The sequence below is a fragment of the Sardina pilchardus genome, chromosome 2 (genome assembly GCF_963854185.1).
Source record: "Sardina pilchardus chromosome 2, fSarPil1.1, whole genome shotgun sequence".
NCBI lineage: Eukaryota > Metazoa > Chordata > Actinopteri > Clupeiformes > Clupeidae > Sardina > Sardina pilchardus.
The window spans coordinates 15059206-15079020 of NC_084995.1; the positions used below are offsets into that span (position 1 = coordinate 15059206).

At 42.6% G+C, this 19815-nt stretch overlaps 3 protein-coding genes across 3 annotated transcripts in view; 2 read left to right on the top strand and 1 right to left on the bottom strand.

Moving 5' to 3' along the window:
• Positions 1 to 8435, top strand: part of fndc3ba (fibronectin type III domain containing 3Ba) — a 51679-nt gene extending 43244 nt beyond the window's left edge. The window contains exons 19-21 of the mRNA XM_062551267.1: positions 1299 to 1465; positions 1649 to 1776; positions 4312 to 8435. Coding sequence (XP_062407251.1) covers positions 1299 to 1465; positions 1649 to 1776; positions 4312 to 4638 — 622 coding nt within the window. The 3' untranslated portion in view covers positions 4639 to 8435. The remainder of the gene's footprint in view (positions 1 to 1298; positions 1466 to 1648; positions 1777 to 4311) is intronic.
• A 5406-nt stretch (positions 8436 to 13841) lies between these two features.
• ghsra (growth hormone secretagogue receptor a) lies at positions 13842 to 15367 on the bottom strand. The gene is made up of 2 exons (XM_062554473.1): positions 14605 to 15367; positions 13842 to 14146 (listed from the first exon to the last, which is right to left on the bottom strand). Exons 1-2 carry the CDS (start codon positions 15365 to 15367, stop codon positions 13842 to 13844), a joined length of 1068 nt encoding a protein of 355 aa, XP_062410457.1.
• A 2069-nt stretch (positions 15368 to 17436) lies between these two features.
• Positions 17437 to 19815, top strand: part of pld1a (phospholipase D1a) — a 33352-nt gene continuing 30973 nt past the window's right edge. Inside the window, exon 1 of the mRNA XM_062520091.1 lies at positions 17437 to 17546. The gene's annotated coding sequence lies outside the window, so the exon portion shown is untranslated. The remainder of the gene's footprint in view (positions 17547 to 19815) is intronic.

Below are 19815 nucleotides of genomic sequence, written 5' to 3' on the forward strand. Positions count from 1 at the left end.
GTTTGGTACTGAAATGGCGTCAGTTGGTTTTATGTAGAATCGGAATATAGATTTACAACTTCACTCTGTCGGAGTAAGCAAATTAATAAACCTGACATTTATCATCTTCTGACATGATAAATGAATGTGTAATAAACTGAGGTTTATTTTAAGTTTTTCTTATTTTTTATTTCATTTTTTTTGTAAAACACTGTTTACAACAGTTTATACACAATGTATGTTATGTAAAAGAGATGATTCTGTATTATGTTTCTTGCATTTACCTGGATAAGCTGTGAGTGATCATGTTGTTGTCAACTCGTATGCTGCATACACCCAACTGCACTGGACCCATCTTGAGCACTCCAGCCCATAGGCTTGCACACAGCATTAATTCCTCATCATAGATGCTCGTAGTCTCTGATTAAATACACAGGATTGCCCAGTCTCCTCACTTATCGGAGTCAGCTTCTTGCATCCGCTTCATCAAGCTAAACGTCTCTCATCAAACTGTTAACGAAATGAAGACCCCGCAGGGCTGCTATTAAATGCATCATTAAAAGACAGCTGTCCCTTGTTTGTGTTTGCGCAGCCTTATTTGCTGCCGCGCGTGTGTGTGTTTTATATAGCTGGCTGCGTGGCACACGTTACCACAGTGATGCCCAGCTGTGGTGCATGGGCAGTAGTGGAGATGGCAGGAGGTGACCACGCTGCCTGTGCCAGTCTAGACAAGGGTCATTACTCAAAACAAATAAACAGGCTGTCAGAGGCTGATGCGCACACACACACACACACACACACACACACACACACACACACACACACACACACACACACACACACACACACACAAAAATGTGCACATTAACAAATAAACACTCATACAGAATCTGGAATCTGTCTCTATCTCTCTCTCTCTCTCTCACACACACACACCTCATACACTCTCACACACACACACACACACACACACACACACACACACAGACACACAAATGTACATATTTACAAAAAGACACTGACACAGAATCTGGCTTCTCTCCCTTTCTCTCTCTCTCTATACTCTCAGCAAACTAGGAATGATAACAGTACACTATAAGTCATTCATGAGATGCGAACAAATAGGCAGCCTCATGCTGCAGCCTAAATGGTTTGCATTTTGAATGTTTTCTGCAACATTTTTTCTATTTTGCCATATTGTATTTGCTTGTATTGTCGTCACTCATCCTGAATGCTGCTGAATTCGGGAACCGGTAGTTGGAACAGCTCAGTTTGACCTCCAGAACTAATGTTACAACCCCCCCACCCCCTCCGTCCAGGTTCCAGACCATCTACCGCGGGCCCAGCCACACGTACAAGATGCAGCGGCTGGCCGAGTCCAGTTCGTACTGCTTCAGGATCCAGGCGGTCAGTGAGGCCGGTGAGGGCCCGTACTCGGACACCTACAGCTTCACCACTACCAAGTCTGTGCCCCCCGCACTTAGAGGTAATCTCAGCACACACTCCGATACCCTTGTTCTTGTTTTTTTTCTTTTGTGAATGCTAGTTGAGGGTGATGAGCCAGTCCATCATTCTGTGTTGGACTGGTGTGTGTGTATGTGGGTGTGTGTGAGTGTGTGTGTGTGTGTGTGTGTGTTCATTTCTTGGACGTTTGTGTGTGCTCCCCCAGCGCCCAGGGTGTGTCAGCTGGAGGGGAACGTGTGTGAGGTGAGCTGGGAGTCGGCGCCCCCCATGCGAGGAGACCCCATCATCTACAGCTTACAGATGCTCACCGGGAGAGAGCTGGACTACAAGCAGGTGAGACCCTCTCTACCTTTACCTTTACCTCACTGGGACTTTTTCATTGCTACTTGAACAACTTGAACTTGGAGCACTTCAGAAACACCATCAGAAGTTGAGTGCAAGTCCACATTGTTTTGCATCTTGTGCGCGAGCAGGTGAGACTCTCTCTCCCTCCGCTCACTGTCTGGCACTTCATTTTGGCAACTTGAACTCGGAGCAGTTCAGAAACGAAACTCGATTAGGAGTGAGTAGCAAGTCCACATTGTTTTGGATGTGTGCTGCTGCTGCAGCTTACGCCGCGGACGGACCTCTCTGTGCTGTCCCTGATGCCATCTCACACCGGTGGGTCTATTAGGAAGCGTTTGTGCCCGTCAGCTGTGGAGAAAACAGGGCCATCCATAAGCTCTTCACCGGAGTGACAGCTGCGATCTCCGCGGGGAAACGGCACTTCCGAAAGAGACAAGCAATCCATCACCGCCTACCATCGGTAGTTAGTATTCACGCGGAAAGCTGCGGTGGCTGGCACGTCATCCATGGCTGTGCTAAAAAGGGGAAGGAGGCTTCTTCTCATAAGTCTTCCCAATACCCCATGATGCCTCGTTGGTGCTGCTGAATAGAGATAGCCACTGATTGCAGTGGGTGCTGTGGGGGCATGTGACATTAATGTGCGCTTTTTACTGCGCCATTTGCACTTGGGATTTGTGGAGACATTTGGAGGCTGTAAAAGACTTGTCAGCCTGGCGTCTAGTAAACCATAAAGCACCACGAAGTTGGTGGCTCTAGTGCTCCCAGATCAAAGGGCCATCCTCAAAGGGACTTGGGTCTCAGACATGTCCACTGTGCCCTTATAAACAGTGACTGGAGCATGCGAGTGCACCCCTCGCACAGCCTTATAAAGAGGATGTGACTGTCCTCAGTCTCCTCACAAAGGTGGCAAAGCCAGGACTGAATGTGTCTTCCTGCTGAAACACAGGCTCCTGGTGAGCTATGCCCCAATTCTGAGTCTGATTCTAAGTGCTATTCTTATTCTAAGTGCTACTGCACTTATTCATACGTTGGGGTTTTGGTGGGGCTGGTTAGTTGTTGGAAACAGGGGCAGTGAAATGGCATAGCAACATCACTCTGTGGGCTGCTATGGCACCATTGGGAGGGACGGCTGAGAGTCCTCTGGCTGCCATTGTGAATAGTTTGCCTTTTTTCCCAAATGCTGCTACCCTTGACAGTGCCAGCACCGCATGCTAAATGAAAAATCCTCAACATTGTTTTTATTTATTTATTTATTAAATCTGTTAGAAAAATCTGTCAAAATCTGTTAGAATAAGGCAAGCCTCTGTATTAGTTTGAGTGCCTGTGTGTCTGAACAACCTGAATAGAACGTTGCATATTTTTTTATAATCCAGATAATTGCACTCGCTCTGAAAATAAGTGCTGAAGAAGATTCTCTTTCAGACTTCTGTATCTGTAGCGAATGGTCCAAATGAGTCATTGTTTTTTTTTTGGGGGGGGGGCATCACTATGTCTTCCACTTACAGAAACTGAATTATATTTATGTGTATGTAGCTGAGTTTGTCTCAGTGAGATGGGACTGGACAGCCAGCGCAGAACACAGAGACAAAATGACAAAATGGGAAAAACTCTGAGGTAGACAGCGAAGCAGTTATGTTTCTTATCTGAATGAGTGTAAACAAAACTTTTTTTTCTATATAGAGTAAGAAATGCGTCATAAAGTGCAGTATACTGTGTATACTGTATACCCTAAATAGCAGCCCGCAGGCTCCATGCGGCCTATAAGAGGTAAGTGAGTGGCCCCCACCAACATGTGCGTGTCTGCCATGCGCAGATAAGACTGTCAGTATCCAGGGAACCCTCACCGCATCCGAGCGACCAACTGTTGTGGAGCATTGAATGCTCTCCATCTACATTGAATTCGTTAAATATGTCATATTTCTCGCTCAGCAGAGCATACGAGAGCGACAGACAGAAGTTGTGCTCAAAAAGTCACGTTGCGTTGCACACCACAGCAAACCACCAGCTTCCAATCGATAGCCTAATTAAACTGACTTTATCGCTGGTAGTTAAAACTTTGTGAGAGCCATACATAGCCAGCTGTTTCTTATCAGCTGTGTCAATGTTCAGTCTGTGTGTGTGTGTGTGTGTGTGTGTGTGTTAGGATGATTATTTTTCCATTATATACATAATTTATGCATAATTTGGCCTTTGGGGACTTCTGCTTTAGATTATTTATTATAACAATGTACCAGTAGCTGATACACTACACACAATCACACACACACACACACACACACACACACACACACACACACACACACACACACACACACATACACACACAGTTACACACACATACAGGGAGATAGAGAGAGAGAGATAGCTAGAGAGAGAGAGAGATTTCTGCTTAGACTGAAAGGCTTGTGTAAGTAGGTTTTCCCTTAAAGCAGAAGCTGATGATGAGTGCTTGTGTGCAAGCATCCCCTTTGCTTATGTGTCCCATTCTGCCCCCCCCCCCCCCCCCCCTCTCCTCTCCTCCAGGTGTACAAGGGCGAGGAGTCGTCCCACCAGATGCTCCTGCAGTGCAACACGGAGTACCGCTTCCGCGTGTGTGTGTGCCGCCGCTGCCAGGACAGCGCCCAGGAGCTGTGCGGCCCCCTCAGCGCGCCCTCGCTCTTCACGCCGCGCCGCCAGGAGCCCGCCCCGACCGCCGACGCCGCCACCGGGGCCATAGCGGCAGCCGGCGGCGCCATCGTGCCCGCCGGCCTCATCTCCACGGACGAGCGCTTCGCGGCGGTCATCGTTTGCGCCTTCGCCGCCCTCTCCATCCTCATGGCCTTCGTCCTGCAGTACTTCTTCATGAAGTGACCTGACGGAGCCGTCGGGGAGGACCAAGCACAACGAGGGGGGAAAGAAGCGTAAACAAAGCAAACAAAGCAAAGGAACTTTTCAGTAGTCGCTCTTTAAGCGAGACCAGAGAAGAAATCAGCAAACACTTGAGGTATATGTCTGATGCTACCGGTGTAGTCCAACTTTATGTATTCAGGCTTGTTACTCTTTTTTGACCTGCACATTCTTTTTCTTTCACTGTGACTCTTCTCTGTTCCCTCTCTCTCTCGCTCTCTCATTTGCTCTCTCATCTCGTCTCTGGATCTGCCCCATCTGCCAAAAAAAGCCTGTGACATCTAGCACCCCGTCATGGTTGAGAACACCAACTGGGATGTATCAAGCCTTAAAAATAGTCCTGTATGTTCTTCTTCTTTTTAATCCATTAATGGTGTACAACTAGACAAAAAAAAAAAGAAATGTAATGTCCTTTATACCTTTATGGCCTTTTATGTGTCTTTTTATCTCACCTAGTTTGCTGCAGACATGTTCTGCCTCGTTACAGCCATATTCAAGGATAGGCGTCACAGCTTTAACATGAGATATTGATCGTAGTCTGATTCCGTTGTTGATCTTTAAATGCTGTTCTTTGTACTGTTCCGTTTATTACAAGAGAAATCACAGTGTTCAAAAGGAAACCAACACTAATGGATGGCTCCAGCCTGGCAGTTTGGCTTCTAGAACATGTAGCATCTGAATTGATTACATTGATCCTCCCCTTGAATCGCATGTCAATCAAAAGGCAAGTCTGGAGCTCTTGCATTGAAGCTGCCAAAGCAAAGTTGCAATCTGTTTGTGGTTATCGTAATGCTGCTATCATGTGTTTTATATATAGATACATATAGATATATAGATATATATATATATATAATCTCCAAGGAAAATCGAACCGGTTATCTAATGATATTTGAAATATATATAATTCTATGAACACAGTTCATTTTGAGAAATCTTGGGTTTGAGTCTTGGAGGATGAGTCGGCTCACATACTTTGGTGCTTTTTTTTTGTTTTCTTATATTTTTGTTGTTGTTGTTGTTTATTTGTTTCTTTCTTTTTGAATCTGTGGTCAGTAGTGGTGCAGGTGAAGCCTGGGAGGTGGCTGTAGCGTACCGTACCATAGCGTATCGTACCGTACGGTACACAAGCCCCTGATGTAGTGCCATCCTGCCACAGGCACCCGACTAGTGAACAGGGGGGCGTGTCCTGGAGCTCGGTCAGGCTGTCCATTGGTGATGGCGTCTGTCACTCCAGTCCTCAACCTCTAGCTTGTCGTGTTGTTGTGCTTGTCCGACCGAATCGGTCAGAACCCAGAAGTTCCTCTGCTCCATTCGCTAATGTTACCTCTGGAGTCAGATCTCAATGCTCTCACTACAGACCCAGGGACCAGGACGACTGTTGAATGACTAGTGCCACAAGAAATCCAATCAAAGCAAAAGCCAGTGCGTTGCTGTGAAAGAATTCCTCGAGCCGCCTCTGCGGGCTCTGTGAATCATCATCTGTCTTTGTGATACCCCTTTTCCTTTCTTTCTTCCCATTTGGCAGTGTTTATATTTGTATGATCCTCTCTCTGTCTCTCTCTCTCTCTCTCTCTCTCTCTCTCGCTGTGGCTTCAGAATTCTGTTCAATTTCAAAAGGTGCTTTCATGACACAATTGCAGCAGTGAACCCCTCCTTAATCTTTAAACACCAACCAAGCATGCATGCCAAACACTATTGGGGCGCTTCTTCAGCCAAGGTACACAACATCAGATTCCACAATCCAAAGAGATCCTCCTATAGACCTGCAGACAGACGTCTTTTTTACATTTTTCTTTAAAGCAAGGGAAAAAAAGAAGGGGAATTGTCAGGGTGCAGGGCTTTTAGTGGTCAGTAAGCCCCTCCCTCATTCTTGACTGACAGCATGCATCGTACCTCAGGGACATGGACTTTCAAGAGGTGAAGAAATTAATTATTTGTTACCAGGAGGGTGCTGCAAACACTATTGTTTTTTTTTATAATTATTATTATTGATTTATTTAGTTTGTTTGTTTGGCTTTTGCCATCACTGTCCTCACGTCTCCGTTTCCTTGCATCCTCGCACCTCGGCTCTCAGCTTTCTTCTGTGCCTTGCTCCTTTGTGTCCGTAAGCAAAATCGTTTACTAGCTCAAGATACCTTTGCCAAAGTAAATGGGAATCTAAGGTATAATTCTTTTAGTTTTATTTATACTATATATTGCATTCAGTACTTTAAATGCCAATTACAGTGCAATCTTCATTTATTTATTTTTTAAAAATTAAGAGACAAATGTAGTTATGTACTAATTTTTTTTTTCTCTTGTAGCATGTTATTTCTGTTTGTTTGTTTTGGATGTTTTAGATTTATGATTAAGGCCAGCATTCCTTATAATAATAATAACCCTTTGATGACTCTTTGATGACTCTTTGATGACTCTTTCCATAATTTGGTACATGTAGCAAGCAACATGCTGATGACATTTACATTTACATATAACCGAATGCCTATTCATCACTTTTCAGAGAAGAGCTGTACTTTCAGCCCATTGTATTTGCATAGAGAGTTTGTAGCAAATGTTTAACCAGGTTATGGTGTTCTGTAATGGGATATAATTCGCTACACTTTGGTATGGCTTAATAGTGTTCTGAAGCTTATGATATACCGTTTGCCAAAGCTGAGACCTGTCCACCTTACTTCTCTTTCTTTGTCTGCTGTTTATTTAAAGGGTTGTGTGACAAATCCTTTGTGACTATAGAGCATTATTATCTTGAAAGAGGAAAATGTAAACTTGATCTGTGATTACACCTTTTTTTCTTTTTGTAGAGAAAATTGTGCCATTTATTTGTGTAGCCCCTTATTGAGGTGGAGTTCTGTGTACAATTTCACTCTGAGGGGTCAGAGATCCAATCAGACTGTTTTGAGCAAGTACTCTTTTTCCATGCATCATAGCTCAGTAGGGAACACATCCAGTATTTTGCTATGGAATGATATATAGAGTTATATAGAGATATTATATGTCAACTAACAGAAATGAAGCACTTTTTAAAAAGCGAAATATTAGTCTTCATAAACTTTATTGTGATCAAATTTCAGTTATTTCAAGTGATTATGTCCCTATGAAATCAAGTTGCAGGCTGCAACCTTTTTTAAAAAGCAGGAGGGAGATGGCTTTAACAAATAGGAAGTCAGACAAATCCAATAATGTCTAAAAGTTCTTTAAACGTAATATCATTATTGGTGTTGGCATTCATCTCAATTTATTTTTGTTTATCTATAAGGTCTGTGTCTTCATCAAATTATATGTTAAGATGAACAAAGTCCTTAGAATTTTAAGCAAATGGTTTTCAGAGACCTAACTTTTTTTTTTTACCCAAACAACTTTGTTACTATTTTTATACCATTGTTTTTTTTGTTTGAATGCAAAAGCATTGATTTTTAATGTAGTTTGCTGAAGAGTTCTCCCAAACTCCTAAAATGCTCCCTGGTAAATGTATAGAGCAAATGTTTTGAACTATTTTCCAAAACAATGTATTTTATACCTCAAAGTTCGAAAAAAATGAGAAACATTCCAAGCTTTCCATGGTCTACAATTTTTAAGAGTCATACATTTCTTCTTGTATTGTAAATGTTAGACAATTTCATAAGCATTATGTAAAAGAAACTGCCATATCAATTTTAATGTATAGATTTTTGCAAATACTACCCAATGTATGTAAGACTTATCAGTACCTGTAGCTTATATGTAATATATTTATGCCCAATAAATGTTTTAATTTTTTCTGATTTGGAAGAAACTCATGTACTGTATGTTGTTTTCGCAAGTCATGGCTTCGCATAATGGGAGCCATAAACAATTGCTTGGTGACAATTTGGTAAAGAAGACAATATTGGCAGTGTTGTGTACTATCCGTGAAATGCATGTACTCCTGGTGAAATGCTCTCTTAGTTAGAGCGCAATTCTCTCTCCTCACCATCTGCTGCCTAGTTTAGTTTGTATGCTGATGAGGGTGAAGTCAGGCAAAGGGCACGAAGAGAGACGTGCCACCAATGCCCACTGAACAGCACACACACTGTTCTAAGTGCCCTGAGTTGGGACTAAACTTTCAACATCCTTCAGACAAGCCGTTGGTGTCTCTTTCGTGCCCAGATACCACAGAGAGATCTATGTTCTAGCTATAGCAGACTGTGTTCCACGAAGAGGTCTATGTGCTAGCTACAGCAGACTGTGTTCCACGAAGAGGTCTATGTGCTAGCTACAGCAGACTGTGTTCCACGAAGAGGTCTTTGTTCTAGCTACAGCAGACTGTGTTCCACAGAGAGATCTATGTTCTAGCTATAGCAGATTGTGTTCCACGAAGAGGTCTTTGTTCTAGCTACAGCAGACTGTGTTCCACAGAGAGGTCTATGTAACTGACTGTGTTGCACGGAGAGGTCTATGTCGTAGCTACAGCAGACTGTATTTAGCTGTTGTTTAAAAAAGTATTGGGAATAAGATAAACTAGTGCTCACAGGTCCGTATTGAATCCCCAAGTGTTGACGAATTCCTCCTTCAACAACTGGCTAAATAGTTAAAAACATTCAATACAGAATAGAGCAAGTATTCATGAACATTCATGTCACATACACAGTGTGAAGTCAAGCACGCAAGCAGAGCTGAGGGAAATGGTTGTTTTGTTGTGTCTTGTGAATGAAATGTTTCAGAAACGTCCCTGCAACAATAGTCATGCAATTGCAATAGTTTCTATCTTTCCAACCCATTTCCGTGTGCCATCTCATCACAGCTTTTGCTTTAATGGTATGCACCATGCTTTTACATTATGATAACAAAATTGTGTTTTCATACATGGTTATGGTAGGCTACACGCCACAACACTGTGTGCTGAAATTCTACTCTAAACATCAAACAGCTTCTGATATCAAAGGGTTGGTTTTGTGCAGTCAATTCAGACACTTCGGATGAGTCCATAATGTGAGGTGCAGGCTTATAGAGGCTGACCTTTCATGTCAGAGACTTTGTTCTCTTTATTGTAAAGCCAAATGGGTTATGAGGTATGGTATCAAAATGAATTTGAAGCCATCATTTTATGGTATAATAACACAAACTCTAACCAGGAGCAGAGTGTGTTGTCCCTAACTGGACATGTTTATATGCTTAAAAACAACTCAAGCTGTGTTATTTTCAACACATTTGTTTTGAGAATAAAGATAACACAGCATGATAATATTTCGTTATAGAAAGGTGTTTCAAATGATTGCCAGCTATTGTCACAGTCGGCATAAAAAACAACAAACGATTCCTATGATTACCACGGGGCTGGGGCAACATCATTGCCGTTCACAGTGTTGATGCAGAATTCAGATGCATGGATCACTGATGTCCATTGTGATAAACCCCGATGAAAGAAACGGCAGGGAAAATGTGTTGCTGAGGCCCAACCCACATTATTATTCATGACTGTTTTAGGCGTTTGAGTAATGGATTTTGTTTGGCTGTTGGACTACCCCAAAATGTGTTTTATTGTCTAAGCTTAAATGTTACGTAACTGTAATATTAATACAGGAATGAAATGTTAGGAATGAACCACATCATGTAAAAACTCAAATTCATTTTTACCAAGTGTGTTATATGGATATGTGTCAAATTATTTAGAGGTCACAACATCCATCCTATCAGATGTAAGTAAGTATATGTGGCAGTGTTAGTATTCCTCAATTGGACTGAATGGATGGGTGCATGGTCGTAGCTGAAGGTGCCTTAAGTCAACACAAAGCCATGCCCCCCTCCATCTGGTTCCTCCCTGTGGGGTGCTCCCACCAGATCTGATGGGTAAAGGTACTACAGTATGTTGAGGTATAGGAATGTACGCACATCTACAGTATATAATTGCGACAGGTGCTGGATATGGGCACAAACGTAGTCAAAGGAAAAATATCGGCACACTGTCTTACATGCTCCCGGTTTAATGGCAAGTACAACGTTTCGACCACTCAGGTCTTCGTCAAGTACCTAACGAAGATCTGAGTAGGAGGAACCTTGTACTTGCCATTAAACTGGGACCATGAAAGACAGTGTGCGGATATTTATACTTTGACTAAAGGTACTATATTGCCACAGCACTGAGCTAATTAACAGCACACAACTGACTGTCATGGCTGACTCTGAGTCCAACCCCATTTAATAATCTATTCAGCTAAGCTAACCACCACACATCCCCAGACACGCAGTTTGAGTGGACACTGACCCTCTCCCCTCTGTCCCTCTCCTCTCCTCTCTTTTCCTCCCTTCCGCTCTCTTCACCTCTTTCTTTCTCCTCTCCCCTCCCCTCCTCTCTTCCCCTCTCTCTTCTCCACTCCTCCTCTCTTCTCCCCATCGCGTGCTGTCAGACACTGACACAAATCAGGGTCATCCAAGGCAATCAGTGAGTCTGTGGTCGCCATGGAAACGCAGTCAAAAGCACCCACGTGAAGCGGCACTGGGAACCGCATGGCTCTGACACCGGGCGGCCGCAGAGATGCCAAGGAGGAAGCTGTCACCAGCAGCTGCTGGAGTTGGCCCCTCCACTTCAGCACATGATGGACTCTGACGAAGGCATTTGGAGACATTTGGAGACACACCAGCTCAGATAGGGTAGGCTGAGATGAGCCTCGGTACAGAGGACAAGGGCATATCCCTTGGGTGTGTGTGTGTGTGTGTGTGAGTATGTGTGTGTGTGTGTGTGTGTGTGTGTGTGTGTATGTTAGTCCCCATTCTAGCCCATATTTAAAGTTATTATGAGATGTTTCATTGAGGGGCCCACTTTTGAGTGTTTACACTTGTTAACGGCAGAGAAAACTCCATACTAACACACACAAGAAGAGTCGGCCTAAAAGGAAAGAAAAGAGTTAGATCTCTCCGATGGGTTAGATAATCTATTCTAACCCATATAAAAGCACCTTCATAAAATGAATGACAGAAATGATTGCCTCATGTAATCTTGACCTCATCTGTTCTGACACACTCACATGAAATGAAGTTAAATAATGTGTATTTGTATTGCACAATTATGCTGCAATTTCTCCTTCAGTGCAGATATTATTATATTATTATTATAGAATATGCAGTACATCTTCATTCAACTCCCTAACCAATAATTATCTGTTTGGTAGGGCAGACTGCGCAGCGGTGTGATTCAAAAATGTTTTATTCACACACACAACAAAAGTCATCTTCAGGCTACAGACTGTGATAGCCCTATTAGCATCTCTAATAGATTTTGTGATGTGAAAAGTGTATCAGCATCCTCACAGTGGTAACCTGAGACTGAATCAGTGCAAATGAAACCAACGACCACCTTTTACCGGCCCGTCATCCAGTCTAGTGAAACAACCTCCTTATACCAGCTCACCATCCAGTTTAGTCAAATTAGCCCCTTATGTCTGCCCACCATCTAGTTTAGTAAAACAACCACCTTATACCACCCAGCCATCCCGTTTAGCCTCAAATCTAATGTTGAGATGACGAAGGTTTTCTGAATTTTAATAAACCACTATTTTTCTACCATTGTATTTAGTTTGAATGCAGATAGTGTGTAAGTCTGGTTCGATTCCCAATCTTTTTCTCACTCCTCTCATTCCTCTACTCTTCTCTGTCCTCTTTGAGTGGCAGTTACTTCAGTTAGAAAACCTGCTGCTGCCACATTTCACAGCCTTGGGGGAAGACTAACGATGACTTGCGGGGGGGGATTTGCCAGGTCTGGCCTTTTCACAGACAGGACCATGTTTCTTCTCCTCTCCGAGCTCAACGCCTGCGAGACCTGATTTAGAGCTCCCCTCCCCTCCCCCCCCTCCTCCACGCTCCCGCAAGAGGCTTTGTGATTTACGGACACCTTCCTTCGGGGCTCGTTGAGCCCTTAATGGTGACCTTGTTGCACCTTAATGAATTCTTTGCAACCATTCCTAGAAATGATCCAAGTGTCACATATTCCCATCACCCCACAGTCATTGTGTAACTGCAGACAGCACTGGGTCACTTGTGGACAAGTTTACTGCACATTCACAATATCATCACACACATATATTTATCTGTACATATCAACATCGTTACATTTACAATCATGTCATTTTTGTAATCAGTAGACATTGTTTTTACAGCTGTTCACCAAAACACAGTCCTTGCGAAAATAAATACATTCAGCAGACGTGTGGATATTTTGTTATTTTCCAAGCTGATCAATATTCTTTGTAAACAAGCACACACACACACACACCAAGCACGCACGTACACACGCACACACACTCAGTACAGTGTCTGGCACCATCCTTAAATGACACAGACACACATGCGCGCACGCACACACACACACAAAACAAACACACACACACACACACACACACACACACACACACACACACACACACAGTTACTGTAATCTGAGTGCTTGTATGTCAGACCAAAAGCAATAATTTGAAACATTTAGCATTTTTTCCAGGCACATGTTGTCAACATCAATGTGCCACACTTGACCAAAAAAAAGTAAACATTCCTGTGACCAGTAGCCACAACTATCATAACTCTGTCTCTGTCTCATCAGACCTTCTGAGTTATCTCTCCAAGTTATTTTCCATTCACATGTTATCTCTTCTCAGTTCTCACATGTATATTTGAGTCCTTAACATCCAGTGCAAACATATTATGTTTTGGTAAAAGGCGCCGCACAGAGAAAGCAGAAATGGTTTTACAAGCAGGATGCCATTTGAACAGACGGTTCAAAGTAACGTGTGTCTCTGCACCTCTGAGTCAGTATGCAGGAGAACACAGGGCTGTATCTACAGTGCTCGTTTTGTCCTCCAGCCAGAAAGGTTATCTTTTAAGGCAATGTGGAATCTCACACACACACACACACACACACACACACACACAGAGAGAGAGACAGAGAGAGAGAGAGAGAGAGAGACAGACATAGAGAGAGAGAGAGAGAGAGAGAGAGAGAGAGAATAGCATACCCATCTCTTCTTTAATCAAAATGAATTCATTCATTTATTTATTAAATAAATAGATGTGATGGTATTAAAAAACAATTGGTGAGGTAGGACAGGTGTCTGCCATATTCTTATTCTTCCAGCATATCCGATAAAGAAACACAAGGACATGCGCACAAGCATGACTTTACCATGTGCAAAGATGAATGTCACTCTAGTTTAACAGTCCAGTCACACGCTGGCGCTTGATTCAGTAAATCCGGGTGAACTTTCGTCCTTGACTGAGGACGCTGTTCTCCTTGGCGTCTTCTTAAGGCCGAAGAGAGTGCATGCTGCAACTCTGTACTTCTTTGACATGATATTGTAAAGTATGGGGTTGATGGCTGCGCTCAGATAAAAGAGTACGACGGAGATGAGGTTGCAGTACTGCGTGATGACGGCCATCAACGGAGACCCAGTCTCGAACGACTTGGATATCAGGTAACGAACCACGTGAAAAGGCAGCCAGCAAAGTACAAAGGCAAGCACCACCACAACTGTAAACACACAACATTTAGTTAAGTGCAAGCACAAATTAAGTAAAAAGTCAGTCTTAAAAAAGCAAGCTTTTGATTACGAAATTACGCAGACACCAATTTCAGCGAAACCTACAGTGTTCTCCAGAGATACACTACACACTGACATTTATTCCCGGAGAGGATTTATTTTTTACACTTTAGTATGCCACAATATCTTGTGAAATGACACACAGTGGTATATTTCAGGGAATTATTTCATGTTATCCAAATCTCTCCAGTATTTCAAGATGCGCAGATATTTGCGCATATCTTACATTGAAACATCGCTCATTAGCGTACTGTAGTCAACAAATCATATGTACTATGGTTATGGTTTCTTATGGTTTGCCAGTATTGTGTTAAATTAGACATGCATAAACAACAATATGTTTCTCTTCCGATACATTTGTTATTAGACATGAAAGTTAGGAACTTACCTAACATTTTCACAGTCTGCTTGTTGCTTTTATCCCGACTAGAAATATTTGGTCTCCTCCAGAGTGTCCGTCCTATAAGACTGTATAAAATAGTGAGACAAAACACGGGCAAGAAAAAGAAAATGCTCGATACCCACACCATGATGGTAAAAAGTCCAGATTGCATAGCGTGCTTCGTCGTAGTGCATTCGCTTGTAATCCAAATATTAGTTCCATTCTCATGTTCAACTCCCACCAAGACAAACACCGGTCCAGCGCTCAAAAATGATACTGCCCAAAGAATCAGAATAACTCCCCGAACGCGCCCTTTGGTGACCACAACTTTGGCCCTGAGGGGAAAGCAAATCGCGAAGTACCTCTCCACGCTCAGGGCGGTGATGTTCAGGATGGTTGAATATGTACAACCCTCGCTGATAAACTGAAACAATTTGCAGAGGAGGTCCCCGAAATACCAGGGACGGTATCTCCAGACTCTGTATAAGTCCAAAGGCATACAAAAGAATATCAGAAGATCCGACAATGCCATGCTAGACAGGTACAGGTTAGTGGTCGTACGCATGTCCTTGTATTTGGCGACCATCAAAATTGTCATTAAATTCCCCGATACCCCGACGAGAAATAAAAAAGAGCATATGATAGAAATTGCGGTCAAAATTGGAACAGGGAAATTGTTTATTGGATGCTCACCGCTCCAGAAAGTCGCGTTGTCATCATCCCAGCTACAATTAAATGAACAATTTGAACCATTTGTCCAGGTGTGCATGGTGGTAAGACATCGGTATCAACTGTGAACGCCAGACACTGTGTGCGCCACTCCGCAGATTTGAATGACCGTCATGCCGGCGGCTGCTTGTAATCTCTTAACCCATGGGACAGTAGTAGCCACCGACACATATTTTGACATTTCATATCCTGCTCATAAATCGCGCACACCTCCTCAAAGTTGCAATCTAACTTGCCACAAAGCCATTGAAACGCTTGAACTGGAGCACATACTGTGGGACCCCTGTTGTGGGGGCTCTTGCCTTGTCTTGGATTGTCAGGATACTGAAGTGTTGATCGCGCACGTCCTGATGGCACAGGCCTATCAGGTATTTAAGTGATGCGTAAAGGTGAGATGGAGATAGTGTTCCAAGTGGTTGATACTCTCTTTCTATCTCTCTCGCTCTCTCTGACCCTACCCAGAAAAAAAGTGATTGACTGAAGCCTAGTTCTTCTGCATTGATCAATTACATGGTAAAAGTCTTAAGTCTGTAAGCTCATAGAGGTTTGTTTTTGCCATGTGGCCAAGCATGACTATCTATCTCACCTATTTCAAAATATTGAATAGTCTACGAGCTTCACCTAGTGGCGATCAATGTGAGCAACTCTCAATGTCTAACCAACAAATATCCTGCAGCAATCTTTGAATTGGTATATGAAGACAGTTTGATGTTGTAGGGGTTGCCTACTCCAAAATTTGAATGAATGAACATTTCCATTTCAACACTTTTCCCATGTTCTTGTTATTATGCCAAAAGTGGCATGGCACACATGTCCATGGGCATAGTGAAGACGTGACACTGAGGTCAGCCATATTCTTTAGAGTGTAACTAGCAGCATACAGTACCTCTCCACCACGATTACTGTAAGAACCTCTCCAGTGATTTATCAAGTGGAACCATCATAAACCCCAATCATGTGTCACACGGTTATACATGTGTACAGGTGCTTATTTCACTCTTAGAAAAATAGTGCTCTTTAGAACGAAATGTGTATCTGTTGCTTGCTTCTTCATATTCTTTAGACCATTCAAAGGAATACCTGTTGGTTCTGTAAAGCCTGCATGGTTCTATATGCACCCAAGGAGTGTAAGAACTTTTCCAGTGACTTATCCAGTGGATCCTAAAGCCCACCCATGTGTCACATGGTTATGTATGTGTACAGGTGCACATTAAGAACCTTTCCATGGACTTATCCAGTGGAACTATCTTAACCCCTGCATGTGTACAGGTGCTCATTAAGAACCTTTCCATTGACTTATCCAGTGGAACTATCTTCACCCCTGCATGTGTACAGGTGCTCATTAAGAACCTTTCCATTGACTTATCCAGTGGAACTATCTTCACCCCTGCATGTGTACAGGTGCTCATTAGTGTAAGAACCTTTCCATTGACTTATCCAGTGGAACTATCTTCACCCCTGCATGTGTACAGGTGCTCATTAGTGTAAGAACCTTTCCAGTGACTTTTCTAGTGGAACTATCTTAAACCCTACATGTGTACAGGTGCTTATCTTTGAACATTCATTTACATTCATTCATTTGGCAGAGTTACTGCAACATAACACCATTCAAGCCACATAGCTACAGTTACAGCAACAGAATAACATTTAAGCTACAGTGCAGATGAAATCTTAGCTAGGAATTACCACTGCATCTGTCAATATTAGTGCTAGAGGATAGAAGTGCCTACAGTTTAAGTACTAGTCAAGAATGGTATAAGGAGAAGAGTAGGTGGTTGAAGAGGAGGTACTGTACAGTAGAGGAGGAAAGAGGAGAGGAAGGAGGTAGGGTAGGGAAGAGAGGGAGGAGCGTGGAAAGGGCATATTAGGTCATTATGCTTCATATAGATACAATATGTCAACTTGTGTAGTAACAGTTGGCCAATGGCTGGCTAAAACAATAGAAATGAGCCAGTGAGATGAATGTCCAGAGTCACACTACACTATGTGGAATTGTCCAGTCACACTGTGTGGCTTTAGTTCAGCTGGCCCTGGACATTTCAATATTACATGCCCAGTTCTGCTCGTACGCACAGCGCCACCCAAATTTATTGCCCTGCTTGGGTGATTCATGCTGCAAATAGGTTGTAAATGCTATTATGCCATGCCTTGACCAGGACTAGCACATGTTGAACGAGCACGAAGTCCGTACAGATCGCCACACCAAGGATTAGGTGAAGGTAATTCTGCTTCTTTGTTTTTACTCTTGTTTTCTTGCTTTTATTTTCATGTTCTTTCTTTTTTCTCTCTTTCTTTCATTCTTTCATTTTTCATTCTATTCCTTCCTTCCTTCCTTTCTGTCTCTCTTTCTGACTGTCTGTCTTTCTTGCCGCTCAAGGTACAAATGGGCTTACTAAATGACTAATTACTGTCAACATTGAATAATGGTTTCTTTTTTGTAGTTGTTGTTTTGTAGAATGGACATGTTGTGTTGAACAAATGTTTGCTGTTTTTGAGAAAAGTCCAGCAAAAACGAGGGTTTGAATTACATTTTCTAACATTAGGACAGATTGCTGGCTCATTGTAATCACTGATCATATACACATTTATATTGACTGACTAACTTTGAGTTAACAGTCTGACAATGGTGCTGTTCAAAGTTCGAAGTTCATTTTTATTGCTTGAGATCAGATGGTTCAGAAGTAAATGTAGGTTATGAAGTTGTTTACTGTGTTTACTTCAAAATCACAGGTGACACTAACCTACAGTTCACTGATTAGCAAGTATTAGATACAGAGAGAGAGAGAGCAATATCCTACTGTATTTTTCTGTGACTGTATTTTTTATTATCATCAGCGGAAACAGACAGCAAACAGATAATAGATTACAATCTGTTCAAGTAAAAGGGACTTTCAAATGCTGTTTCTCTATAAAAACATAGTACCTGTTTTGTCCACAAGAGGGAGAAATTGCACCATGGTTGGTCTGTTGTAAGCTCACTTGCTATGAATCTCTTACAGTAAATCTACTCAGTTCCTCAGACACTAGTTGATTTCTGCATGTGTATTAACTCATTCTGACTCTTTGCATCTTTGTATAGGAACGATCACTTTTCTCTTTGTTAAAGTATCACTTATGTGGTACTTATGTAAGTAACTGCTGTGTCTGAATGACATGTTGGAGGGTTCTCTTTCCTCTGCAACAACACAGACGGGAGAACACAGTCTCAATTGTTGCCTGTTGTGTCTTGTTTTGGTGACATTACTATTGATAGGACTCTCTCTTTTCTCTTCTCTTCGGAGTCCTGCTGGTCTGATGATGTGTGAAAGAGAAGGGACACCATATTTATAACCCACTCTCCATACATCATCACATTTGCGTAGCAAAATATGACAGGAACATGGTGCTTCCCGTAGTGATCACTACGTTGCCATTCAGCTCTCTGAGCATTCGCCGCTTTATGATTTCAGAGCAAACGATAAGCGCAGAGGAGCTGGACACGTGTGTTTACACAGTCAACACCAATGACACGAGTCTCTGTCTGTATATTGACATTACATGTGCTAAATCGTAGCACTAAAGGTCATTTATTTACCCTGTCTGTAAGGACATGAGCAATCATCATCCGCTTCTCTGGATTCACTGGGCAGCTGGAGTGATAGACCTATAATGGGCTGTGTCTCAGTCAGCTCCATCCAGCTAATGTCTTTTCTAGTCACTTTGGCATTAAATCAGGCTGTGAGGATATGCGGCTAATATATTTTCTAGTCGGTTCAGACATTATATCAGGCTGTGACGATATGGCCAAGGTCAGCTGAGTGCGTTTAGCTCAGATTTCCTTCCTCTGACATCTGAGAAAATGTCCAAGTCAGTATTACGATGGACAAATTGGCTGTGTCAGGGATAGAATGGAGCTGAAAGAGTGCTGGCCAGGCCTGACTGGACTGTAGTGCTGTGACTGTCTTGTCTTCTGGCTAGTGTGTTTGCTTTTTTAGACCTATAATACTGTAACATGCCTGTTAATATAGAGGGCCAACTTCATTTACAATCTATTTGTAATTAGATTAATGCCACAGCATGGGGAGGCTGGTTTACAAAGAATGCAACCTTGGCTATTCTCGAAACATAGTGTTTGTGTGTGTGTGTACAGTGTGTGTGTGTGTGTGTGTGTGTGTGTGTGTACACATGTATTTAGGCTATTGTAGCTATCTGATCTGGCGTGCAGTTTTTGTTAGCTTAACCTTTCTTTCCATATCTCTGACTACAGAGAGTATCTACTCACAGTCCTTCCTCTGCACTCCCTCTCTTAATGGACTTGTTGTTTAGCCATGTACTGTACTTGCATGCCTAAAGAATTCGCTGTATAATCTTTAGGATATTTATATCAGTCTATGTGCCACTTGGTCTCTCTCACACACTTTCTCTCTCCCTCTGTCTCTCCTCCTCTCTCTCTCTCTCTCTCTCTCTCTCTCTCTCCCTCTGTCCTTCTCTCTCTCTCTCCCCCCCCCC